The sequence below is a fragment of the Lineus longissimus genome, chromosome 6 (genome assembly GCF_910592395.1).
Source record: "Lineus longissimus chromosome 6, tnLinLong1.2, whole genome shotgun sequence".
NCBI lineage: Eukaryota > Metazoa > Nemertea > Pilidiophora > Heteronemertea > Lineidae > Lineus > Lineus longissimus.
In genome coordinates, this window is record NC_088313.1 from 7,468,978 (window position 1) to 7,482,049 (window position 13,072).

Genomic DNA, 13,072 nt, shown 5'->3' on the forward strand with positions numbered 1-13,072 from the left:
AAGGTCTTTAGGGACTACTTTCAGAAATTAGTTCTTGAAAATTTGGCCACATTTCTGTGAAAACGATATCGGAAGTGCATGCTCTGTTCGCGATGACATCGCCGATGTATTTTGAAGTGGAGAATTCCCACAGTATGTGCAGTGAATCGGCATGATTCTGTTCGCCTATTAAGTTTTAGTTCTACGATTCTTACATGAGTAAAAAGTAGACATTCTAAGCAATACAATAATGTCACTCCCATAAAAATTGATGGGAAATTGAGGGAGCTACGGCATTCTGTTGCAACTGCCAGCGCTGAAAAAATACATTGCATACTGTACAATACCAAATGGCACATTTTAAAAAGCGCTCATTGGACAACGTAGGGAATCACCAGAAATGACGTCATCGCTGGTCTAAATAGAAAACTACGGTGGCGCAGTAGAGCACAAGAAAAGGTTGAGCATTAACTTCGTCATGCAAACGATTTCTCATGAATGATTTATTTGATCATCATCAGCTTGTTTCCCCTGATAGATAAAAAAATGATTTACAATTTCCATCAAAGTTTTCTATTTTGTGTAGTCACATGTTATTTAACTGGCAAGGAGCCAAGCAGTTTTGAATATTCGCGGGAAAATACTTCGTACTTGTAAACGAGGCTATGACAATGAGTATCCTCATTCATGGCATAAACTTCATAGTTCATGTTTCGGTAAATATTTTCATACGATGATTTCACCCGAATTATGGTCAGGATTGAGGAATGAACAGTGGCATAATTATGTCAACCAAAAACATTTGTACCGTAGTGAACGCAAAAGGATATCAAATACCATGGAGCATGCCATTTTCATGCATAATGAACTTAACACCGGGAAGATATTAATGATATTAACTCAGCTGAGCGCCAGGCCCTTGGGCCTCTTGTTTGAAAGTCTGTTCATTTATCAATATCATACCATAACTTTTAATCAAGCTTATGGAAAGAAAATACCTACTGTAAAGTCATGAAAATCTTGTAGGCAGCATACTCTATCCTCGACATTGAATGCACCTCTTTCAAATGTCGTGTCAGTGTTCTCATAAGGCCATTACTTCGGCAGCCTCGCACCTCACATGTCTCCACATTCTTACACTTCATACTTCTGGAGAGCATTTCAGTTGCAGCACCTTGGCTGCATTCAGGTAGCTGGTCATGTTGCCTCCTTGACACACTGCTGTGGCATCGTGCTAGATGGCCATCCAGGTCCATGAGAACCCTTCCATACATCCGACAGCCAGACACTCTACAAGCTGCCTTAGACTGAGACCATTCATAGAGCTGCAATGATAAAAAGTATTTGTTTCTAATCTAATCTTAAACATCGCCTGTCAGTATACTGCGAGAAAGCTCAGAGGGCCCTACCCGGGGCCCTATCAACAGTAATACATATGTACATTTCACAGAAGCAGTGATTTGTGTTACCACTTAAAACTTCCATTCGTTTCGTTATTATTGATCTTCAGCTCAAAACCAAACAGGATTTTTGAAGTTCAGTATTCTCGGTGCAGAAAGAGAAAAAATTCATCAGCGAAGTCAAGTTGTCATTTTGGGGGTCACCTGGATAGGCCGTATTTTGTTTCTGGATATTTCTCATTCATTCTTAGCACACTTAGTAGATGGACACAAAAAAACAATAACCTGAACATTTCATCCAGATTGGTCAAGAAATAGCCTAAACCGTCCAGTACAGAGGGGTTCGTAAGAAAGCAGGAACGGACCGAAACGGACCAAAACGGGCCGGAACGGAGTTGAAATTTGCCACCAAAGAAATTGATCATTAGGCAGAGCGAAAAATGTCCAAATCCAATGTAGGCCTACTCTATGCATACGAGAAAAAAAATATTTCGCTACCATGGTTGCTAAAATGAAAAATTCTTGTTTGGTTTTGAGGTGAAGATTGATAAAAACCAAACTTCAAAGCAATACAACCAGTAGTTTGTCCTCCAGAGCCCCAAACGATGCGGACATAAAATAAACGTGATGATCGACAACACACACGTCATGACGTGTTCGTGTTGATTTGATGTCATGATGCTGTGCATGAAATGATGGCAAAAGAACAAATTAATACAAACCTTCATCACAGGAGCACGTCGACGCACACGTCCACTTGAGCTCACTGTTCTCATCTTAGACATCCTCCGTTATTCTCCCTACCGATTTCGACACAAATCAATGAAAATAGACCTAGGAGATGCAAAAAACGAAAATCAAGATAAAATGTCGCCGTTGTCGCATGTGAAATTGGTGTTGTGGTCGTTGTGATTGATCGGTACATGTACGGTTGGTCCGGCTGTCTTACTGAAGTCGAAGACTATTACTGTGACTTGGGCACAATTGCAAATCTTGTTCCAATCTGAGGGATTCATGAATTTGATGCATATCTTGAGTGAAACAGACTTTCTAATGACAAAAACAGTAAATATCCAGCTTAAATCATATTTCACAATATATCTGGTCTCACAGGGGTCACAACCTAGAGACAGTAGGGCGGTCTGGTCTTTAATTGAAAATCTCGTTCTGTTCTGAGGGATTCATGAATTTAATTCATATCTTGAGTGAAGCAGACTTTTTAATGACAAAAACAGTAAATATCCAGCATATATCATACTTCACGAGATAATCTGGTACCACAGGGGTCACAACCTAGAGACAGTAGGGTGGTCTGGTCTTAAAGGCCATATATCAAGGTTTGAAAACATGCTTGATACTCATGAAATATGTTGAGGGTTAAAAAAACAAGATCCCAGACATTAAAAAAATTCTAATAATAAAGTCATTATTTAGTTATTTCAATTTTCAATTTTAAACTATTTGAATTTCCCACCACACACAACTTTAGATTAGTTCCACATGTGGCCGCTAGGGATTTTTTGATGACGTAGATCAGGTCAGTCAGAACAAAGCAAGATGGCTTCCGCATACAGTTCAGAGAGTGAGAGCAGTGAATTTGAGGATGTTTTGGTCGATACAGAAGGATATTTAAACGTTGAGCCGTACATGTTCGAGCCATTAATATCACTAGATCATAATGAGAGTGATCATTCGGACGAAAGTGATTAGAATTTGTGGTTAATCAATTTGCATGGCAGACCTGCCGATATAGCAAAGAAGACATTGATAGACGGTTGCAGATGCATAACATGTATGATTTTGAACAGACTAATGTTGCACAATAATATTGTTTCGCCTCGTCAGTGTTGTATCGCCAGTTATGTCATGACGCTGAACTACTATTGAAAAGTGACGGTATTATGCACAATCATCTTGACGTGACAATATAATGCCGTGCAACGTTAGATAGGCCTAGATGTCAGATGACAATAATCTGTCATTGACAGTGGCTGTCACTGACACTGACCTGTGTCGCTGTCACCTTGCTATGGCTGGAACACAAGAAGACACTATGCGGTATCACAGGCCCCAATAGGGCCTACACATTATGTATAACAACCGACCTCAGCAGCCTCGGGCATTAAATGCATTGACATGGTTGGAACAGCTGTTTTTAACAAGTGGCATTTAATATTCAGTTGGATGCAGATATCCGGCTTCATGTGATAATCCGTATCGATAAAGTGATCACTGCAAAGTTTGGCCGAAGGCCCAGGCTTCCAACACTCCAAACGTTTGCACTTCCGAATCCACAGCTTCCTCCTCTCTCGTTCAACTGGCTTTGGAAATTCATGAAAATGGGTCCCATCCGTCATTCGATTGTTCTTTGTGCTATCCTTGACACAATTCGGAGCCACACAATACACCATAGTGAATGAAACACATTACTTCCAGGTGTGCATAATTAATTAAGGCCCTCCTGCTTTTATGATTGCATGACATGTACAGATGACCTGATCTACATCACAACTTTTGCTGAACCCGCCGCCTGGCTCTAACAAGCCAGTTGCTAGCCTGATTAGGTAATCAAGATGTCAAACACATAATTGGCTATATCTTCAAAATGGATGGAGCTAATTGCATTTGGTTTTCTGTATTGTATAAAGTGTTAGGTACACTTTTGAAATCGTCTTACAGCAGAAAATGGCAAAAAACCTTGATATATGGCCTTTAACCCTTTCAGCTCGAGTCTCGATTGGAGTCGAGACGAGTTTGAACCTTTTGATGGACGAGTCTCGACTCCAGGCGAGAGAGCCTCCCTCCCTCTAAAAGATCGTCGATGCTTCGTTTCAGTGTATATTCCGCCAATTAAACACACCTGCTGGGGAATCCCCACATTCCGGGGAATACCTTTTCTATTCATAGCAATTCTGTTGCGCAATCCTGAAACTGGCAAAACGTGGTTGATTGCTTCGAATTTTCTTGCATTTTGAGACGCCATTTATACCAAAATGGCGAAATTGAAGACAGTTGATGATGTGGTTGATGAACTTATGGCAGACTCTGAATCAGACGATGGTGATTTGCCGAGTGATTTGGAGGATTATTCTGACGAAGGTGACACTGTAGATCGTGTAGATTCAAAGCATGGCTCGCCTGTACATATGCATGCTGCTGTAGGGGGTGGGACAGAGGACGAACTGTCTTCGTACCACACTGATTCTGAGCACACTCAGGCTGAAGATAGTGACTACTCACCAAGTGAAGGAGAAAGAGCTGATATGATGGACATGAGTCTAGCAGATGATGAGTCTGATCCTTCAGATGATTTTGATATGAGTGGAAGTGCACCAGCTTCCCCAAGCCCATCACCAACTCCGTCTCCTCCACGTGGGGGACGTGGTCGTGCCCGTAGTCCTGTCAGAGCTCCAGTGCCTTTGTTACCAGCCCAGCCACAGGCACCACCCCCAGCCCCTGCTGTGCCTGCTCCAGGGCCACCCTTGCCCCAGAGAGGAGGTGGTGGCAGGAGAGGACGAGGACGTGGGAGGGGACGTGGACAGCAACCGGCTGCCCCCCAACAGGCTGCAGGCCCTGTATGGCAAGATGATAATGGGGAAGTTCCAAATTGGCTTCCAAATTTGCAGAATCAACACCCAGCAGAGCCTGTGATGGATTGTACAGACTTCACCCCTGTGGACTTCTTTCTTGCGGCATTCCCAGAACAAGCTCACCAACTTATGTGCGATGAAACCAATCGTTATTATTCGCAATGGTACGAGAAAACAGAGGCTGCTGCCTTGAGGACAGGAATAAGACATTCTGGGGATGAAACTACGAAGAAGCAGTGGAAGGATGTTGATCTAGGGGAGATGAAAGCTTTCATTGCGATTCTTCTTATCATGGGCAACAATCTAAGGCCCACATACAAGGCATACTGGTCGACTGACTGGCTAACTCACATGGAGGGATTTAGAAAAGTGATGTCAAGAGACAGGTTCCTTCTAGTTCTAAGATTTCTGCATGTAGCAGACAACACTGGGGCTGTTCCTAGGGGGCAGCAAGGATTTGATCGCTGCTTCAAGATAAGGCAGTTCGCAAATGTGTTGGTTGACTCATGGAAGAGGATTGTCAATCCGGATAAGCATGTATCCGTCGATGAATGCATGGTTGCATTCAAAGGTCGTGTTGCAATGAGACAATATATGCCCAAAAAGCCAACAAAGTGGGGCATGAAGGCCTGGGTGCTGGCAGGCTCAAAGACAGGGTTCGTTTTTAGCTCAGCTGACAAAGTCAGCGGAGCTAGTAGAATAGCTGTTCAAATGGTGTCCGTCCTGCAATCCATCCATCCATCTAGGGACCCATCTGTGGACAAAATTGGACATTTCTGATTGGGAAGGCCTAGCCACTTCGTTGACGGTGCTAAATTAGGAGTTGCCCAAGGTGAACTCAAAACACGAAAAATCAGCGCGATCCGACCTGTATTAAGAGAATGAGGTCATTTCGCGTTTAGATTTCTTTCCCTTTGTACCTCGGTCCACAGAGCAAATATTGTTTTCAAATGTGGCTGAATATTTTTAAATATTTTTTCATTTTTTACTTTTAATGGAATTAATATAGTTTTCACCGCCAGTTGGCGCTGCAGGCACATTGACTGAATTTTGGCGATTTCAAATTTGGCGGTGGCTCAACTTTTTGCAAGCAGTGCCGCTGATTGGCCGATCGATAGAAGAGATGCCACCATTTAAAAATGGCGGTAGTCGCTGCTTCAATGAAGAGGAGTGAACTTTCTCATGTTCAATCGGTTGATACTCTTTTAATCAACATGACCATGTACCTGAAATTTGTTTAGGTACTGAAAAGAGTCTATATAATTCAGATTTATCGATAGTTTTTTATAATATTGCGGAAATTTTGTGCACAAATTAGCGAAAGTTGGTGCTCGTCTCATGTCATTTTAGAGCGAGAAATTTGTTTCCGTCGATCTCTACCACTGAAAAATCGCTTGCATAGCTTCGAATTTTTGTGAAAATAAGTATCTGAACTTGGTTTCAAATAGTCTAGAGAGTTACCTTTGTGGTGATACATATGGTATGTGATAAATATTTGTGGAATTTGTGAAATTCGGTTTTCAAACGTGCCGATGATGCAAGCGATCTCGCGTGAATTTTGCAAGTCCTGATATGTCGACCGGGTGTCAAAAATCACTCGCCTAAATTCAATTCAAAGATCAAAAATAATATCTGAACTTAGTTTCAAATAGCCTACGCAATTATCATTTCGGTGATATATAATGCATGCATGTAATAATTGATTAATCTGCCTAAAACGCGCTATTAAAACGGCGAAAGATCGTGATATTCTGATAAACACTCTGGTGGCGGTCGCACTAAATAACGACCGGTAGGGCCCGGCGTCTGGCGGAGAAAAAAAGGTTGCGCCCGGAGGTTGAAACGGGATTTTTATGCACTTTTAACTGTATATATATGTTGTTTGGATGTATTTCTAACAGTTCTGTAACTTTGATGACCAAGCTTGCGCCCAAAGTTGGTAAAATTGATGCTTGTTTATGGACTGCGCTAGCGACCGGAGAATTCGCCGTCGGCCATTTTGGCTACGGTCCCTGAGTTGTTGTGGTTGGCAATTTTGCAACAAATTTCGCCATTTACGTTTGTTTACAATTATTTTGAAAGTCACATTATGACATCGTAGTATGAATTCCACTGCAGTTTCGTTACGCAGCAATGCTCATGTTTTTGGTTTGCAATCCTGTACTGTCTGTACACTGCGCTGTGCATGGCTGTACTGTAGCTGTAAAAAAGACAAAAACCATAGCCTAGCCCTATAAGGCTGTAGGACAGGCTTAGAGTATAACTCAACAGGCCCTCATGATTCATTTGATGGACACCTTATTTGATAGTACCTCATCATTAAGTCCACTAGATCCTGTTCTGTCACATGTCGTAGACGATAGACAATTTTCAAAATGTAGTACACCACTCGCTCATCTTTAAGCCCAGCTCTCGGCTCACATCATGTGGGCACGGTTGGCTGTTGAGTGTTATGGTTCAGTCTGTGAGACTAATTTAAAGAGGTTACACTTTTATTTTGAATTGGAAAACAGCCCACAGGACTGACTTTTCACTGAGTAATAAGTGTGCCCTTCGAAGGTTAAGTCTCTTTCTGGATTTGTTTCCATGGATGCCTTGTTCAGGATATCATCTGACCGATGCCTGATCAAGCACAGACTGTATCCGGTGGTGTACATTTCCCCGTCTATGTCACCCTTTTTTATTCAGTCAGTGTTAATTTCTCTTCTCTTTTTTTACAGATTAACTGTTGTTGGTTATTGCAAGAGGAGTCGTTGGCACATTTCAAGTCCAGGAAAGCACTTGCTGTTCCCACATTCAGAGTTAGGTGTGCTTACTCGTTTTACTGCTTTCCATTCCCGGAGAGCGTTATCAAATATCTGCCGCAAGGCAACAAATATCTGCCGCAAGGCGCTTCAAATATCTGCCGAAAGGCATCAAATATCTGCCGCACCAATAAAGTTCATTTTGTTAACCAACTCTTTATCTTCTTTTCTTCACATACAAAAAAGACCGTCCCAAACATTTGGCTGCATCCACTTCATCAATGTCCAGACAACAGTCGGTTCATTTGACCATTGTAAAGCACCAGGCCCCACCTCACAAAATACACTGTAATAATTATGTACCTTGTGTCCATGTGCATGTTATTAGTTCCACCTACGCTGCATGAAGACAAGGACTCCACTCTTTGACATCACGTACCACACAACTCCTTGACGTCATCACACACCCAACTACTGCAACGGCAATAGAAATGACTTTACGTCATAATAGCAGGGTGACGTCAACTCAGTACTTCAGCATGCACTGATATAGCAAGAAGGTCTTTCGCATCAGCACTTCTGCGTGCTAGACGTTATAGCTTCACGTTGCCTCATAATAACGGTACCGACACACACTTGGCCCTTGCCTTCACCTAGCCATTTCAGCTGAGCGCCAGGCCCTTGGGCCTCTTGTTGACTGGAAGCTGTACAGTGGAAAGGAGGGAGACAACGTAGAGAGGAATCTTGGGCGCAAAGTTGTCCTAGATCTTACAGATATGTTACCACCTGGACATGAGGTATATTTCGATAACTAATTCAACAGCTATGAGCTACTCCAGGTCCTTGAAGGAAGAGGATTAGGTGGTTGTGGTACACTGCGTTCAAACAGGACTGCAAACCCTGCTGAAATCAAGATGTTCACAACAAAGCTGTCTGCAGCTAGGCTGCAGGCAATGTCACCGATTCTCAAACGCTGTGGCAATATTCTTGCATTGGGCTGGTATGACAAAAGACCAGTTAGTGTAATGAGCAATATTCACACTGCAGAGATGATGAACAAGAGAGTCAGAGATGCAAATACCCCAGGTGGCCACAGGAACATTCGAAAGCCTATGGCAGTTGACCAGTACAATAAATACATGGGAGGAGTGGACTCACCTGATCAGCTCAATTCCTACAATCGCATGGTGAGGAAATCTCTCAAATGGTGGAAAAAAGTTCTCTTGCATCTGCTGGTCACTGCTGTTTCTAATGCATATGTCATGTACAGGATGGTGGTGCCAAAGGAGCAGCAGAAACAAGGATACGAATTCAGAATTGAGGTTGCCAAGGAACTGGTCGTTGGATATGAACGTCGTCCTTCTGTACCGGGCCGTCCAAGTGTGAATCCTGCTCCATTCAGGCTGACAGAGAGACACTTCATTGAGAAAGGAGATGGGAAAAAACCTGATTGTGTTGCATGCTGCCTAAGGAGAAACAACAAGTACGTACGAAGGAAGCAGACAGTGTACCGTTGCAAAAACTGTGTTCCCAAGGTTGCCCTCTGCATCATCCCTTGTTTCGAACTGTATCACACCCAGAATGACTACAAGGCTAAATATGAGGAGTATCTGAGGGCACAAGACCAAAACTAAGACTCTGACTGCAATAGAAAAGACAAGAACAAAGACATGTTAGGTAGAACAAAGTTTTATTGAAGGTTTGTTCCTGCGCGGACTGAAGACGAAAATTTTAGAATTTCACCTCAAATGGGACTCTTTGTCAAGGGTCCCATGTTGCTTTCTGGGGGTCAATAATGCAGACCTGACTAGTCCAGGGCAGGCACTTGTTTATTTTTACATTTGTACAATCTTTTTTGTGGTTATATTTCATAGGGAAGCATTTATACCTTGGGATCTACAATTTTGTCATTTTCAGGTTTTTCGAAAAAAAGTTGCGAGTTTTCAGGGACCTTCTATATACCCCCTAAAATTTTTTGGGGGTGATCTACCCCCTGGAAAGCTACATATTCTGAAAGATTAGGTAAAATGCTAAAAAAAACTCAATTGGTATTAGGCAATTGCTTGAATGCTTCCCACTGTAAATAGTGTTTGAAATTTTCATGTCGTTCATTTTTCTGGTACCTAAAAAATATCCAGTCCACAGTGACCATCAAACTGAAAAATATTCAGAGCTAAAAGGGTTAAATAGCAAATCTTGTTCCAATCTGAGGGATTCATGAATTTAATGCATAACTTGAGTGAAACAGACTTTCTAATAACAAAAACAGTAAATATCCAGCATATATCATATTTCACGAGATAATCTGGTATCACAGGGGTCACAACCTAGAGACTGTAGGGCAGTCTGGTCTTAAATAGCAAATCTTGTTCCAATCTGAGGGATTCATGAACTTAATTCATATCTTGAGTGAAACAGACTTTCTAATGACAAAAACAGTAAATATCCAGCTTATATCATATTTCACGAGATAATCTGGTATCACAGGGGTCACAACCTAGAGACAGTAGGGCGGTCTGGTCTCAGGTAGCAAATCTTGTTCCAATCTGAGGGATTCATGAATTTAATGCATATCTTGAGTGAAACAGACTTTCTAATGACAAAAATAGTAAATATCCAACTTACATCATATTTCACGTGATAATCTGGTACCACAGGGGTCACAACCTAGAGACAGTAGGGTGGTCTGGTCTTAAATAGCAAATCTTGTTCCAATCTGAGGGATTCATGAATTTAATGCATATCTTGAGTGAAACAGACTTTCTAATGACAAAAATAGTAAATATCCAGCTTACATCATATTTCACGTGATAATCTGGTACCACAGGGGTCACAGCCTAGAGACAGTAGGGCGGTCTGGTCATAAATTGCAAATCTTGTCCAATCGGCCGAAGGGTGAATACAGTATTAATCACAGGAACTATTACCTAGTTCATACTTTTGCAAAAGATAATCTGGTATTATAGGGGCCGCATTATAGAGGTAGTATGGAGTCTCGTTGTTGACTTTCACTCCTTTTCAATTTTTTCTCAAGATAATCCTGCTCAACCATGCTTGCTTCTGTCCAACTCATTGTGTACAGATCATTTTTCTGCTACCAACTACTTAATTCTAAAGAAAGGGGATAACAAAAAACAAACACGAAAATAAGAATCTATGAACTCAAATCACTTCTTTATTTTGGAAAGATGACACTGGTTTTTTCTTAAGAATCTGTACAAGAACAATCGCTGCCAGAAAAAGCTGCATTTGACACGAATAAACCAAATACGCCAAACAATCTAACGAAAAAATATGATATTCAGTCTGCCTGATTTACAAAAACAATCCAGAGCAATATTTCGTACATGTCATGTGAAATCAGTAAACACCCATTTTCTATAAATAAACTACATCCGAAGACAATTTAAGATCTATGAATACTCTGCATATGCCATTCTGGTGAAAACTGAGCCAAGTAGCAGGCTTCAAGGGACCCTGTAGGCAAAGCAGCTACATAGGTAGGCAATATACACCACGTCGATGATCAGGGTCTCGCACATCTCATAGTACATGCACATCAAAACTACTTCCACTGTATTACACTCATTTACATGTAGGAAAATGATTATAGCAGCATACATGTATAACACAATCAATGACACCTGAAGACTACATGTACAGCCTTAATAGCTCCTACAGACAGCCTCCCTTTATAATAGCTTAAGAATATTACCTGGCTTACAGTAAACCGTTCTTTGAACAACTCATGAAGTGCACGTTGTAGAAATTTATTTGCCCGCCTGTTATTCTAGTCTTTATATCATTCCCAAAAAGAGCACTTTACCATCATCTTGGCACCCAATGCTATCACTGCAAATCACTAATGTCCTATTGGTGTTGTGAGCATAGTAAGAATAATTTACATGAAACATCACACATCCTTACAATACATCAGAAAATACGAACCATATCTCATTTAAGCAGAACATGATAAAAAGCCCAAGTGGCCAAGTGAAAAGAACACAACATCCAAACTGTTAAACATGATAGACACCCAGTGACGGGTCTCACTTTTTTACACAAGTTCATTGATGAGACAGGTCACAGAGGCGATCCGGTGAAAAGAAAAATATTCCTTGCAGAGGGTTCGAACTCGAGACCTTTAGCCCTGGACCCTTACCATCTTATCCACTAGGCCATGTGTATTTTCGCATAAAAGCTTGACAGACAAGCTTTTTTTGTGCCCTTTGTATCATTTTCAGTTTCAAAGTAACCCTAAAAATTGCCGATTGACAAAGTAAATCCATAGGATTCATAAACCGGAGTTAACAAGACACCCTGCATTGATTGTAGGACTAAGGAGTCTGTTTGAGTTTTAGAGATGCAAACAATTTTCCTGCTTTGCTAGTATAAACACCACGTGTTCAGGACCTGTCTGATGAGAAGGCATTTGACTTTGTGCAATATTTGCGCGAAGTTACAAGGGTAAGACATAGTAATATATATAAACTGATGCTCATACCAATGCTCCCCACCCAGCCCCAATCATTCTCGCACTGACTCGATCAACACAGCTAATTCTTTTTATGTGTTGCGTGACATTGTGACGTAAGTTTAAGGGAACCTATCAAGAAACGCTTATAAAAATGGGGAGTTTTGAATGGCCCAGTCAAAACATAAGGCGGGAATAAGCTTCCTTTGTTAGATATCAGTAGTTTCAAGGTCACCTAGGTAGCTGCTGATGCAAGCTGTTCATTTGGCTAACATTGCATAACGTTGCTTAACATTACTGGCTTCAGTCAATGAACTGCGTAAGAGGTAATCTTCAAATTATCTTGCTTATTCAATGCGGCACTGCTCCACAAACTTCTAGTTGACTGGGGAATCAAAATGGCGGACACACTTTTTTAATACCAAGCAGTCCTTGGGTTCAATACCATGGATGACTGAAATCAAAACAAGGCTTAAAGGGGCAACTCCAGACGGGCAAAACCAATTGCCAGACAAGGGAGTTCCAGTAGTGCACATAGTGTAATGCATTAGTACCACATGTACAGGTGACCCCCCATTGGGCAGTACCCATTCACCTGTTCCCTGGGACGGGCGCTACCTGTTTAAGGCATTTTCCATCAGAAACAACGATATCCGGTGACCAAGGCCTTTTAGAATTACAAACCAAATACGTGGAGAAGCCCTTCAAGAAAAAAACCCTTTCCATCATTACCACTGACCAGAAGCACGATGACCAGTATTTGACTGCTCTATTCATTATTTCCATCATCATCATCATCATCATCATCATCATCATCATCATCATCATCATCATCATCATCATCATCATCATCATCATCATCATCATCATCATCATCATCATCAT

At 41.5% G+C, this 13,072-nt stretch overlaps 1 protein-coding gene across 1 annotated transcript in view; it reads right to left on the reverse strand.

Annotated features, from left to right (window-relative positions):
* Nucleotides 1-12,564: 12,564 nt before the first annotated feature.
* Nucleotides 12,565-13,072, reverse strand: part of LOC135489380 (uncharacterized) — an 11,915-nt gene continuing 11,407 nt past the window's right edge. Inside the window, exon 5 of the mRNA XM_064774719.1 lies at nucleotides 12,565-12,641. Within this exon, the coding sequence (XP_064630789.1) occupies nucleotides 12,565-12,641 (77 nt within the window). The remainder of the gene's footprint in view (nucleotides 12,642-13,072) is intronic.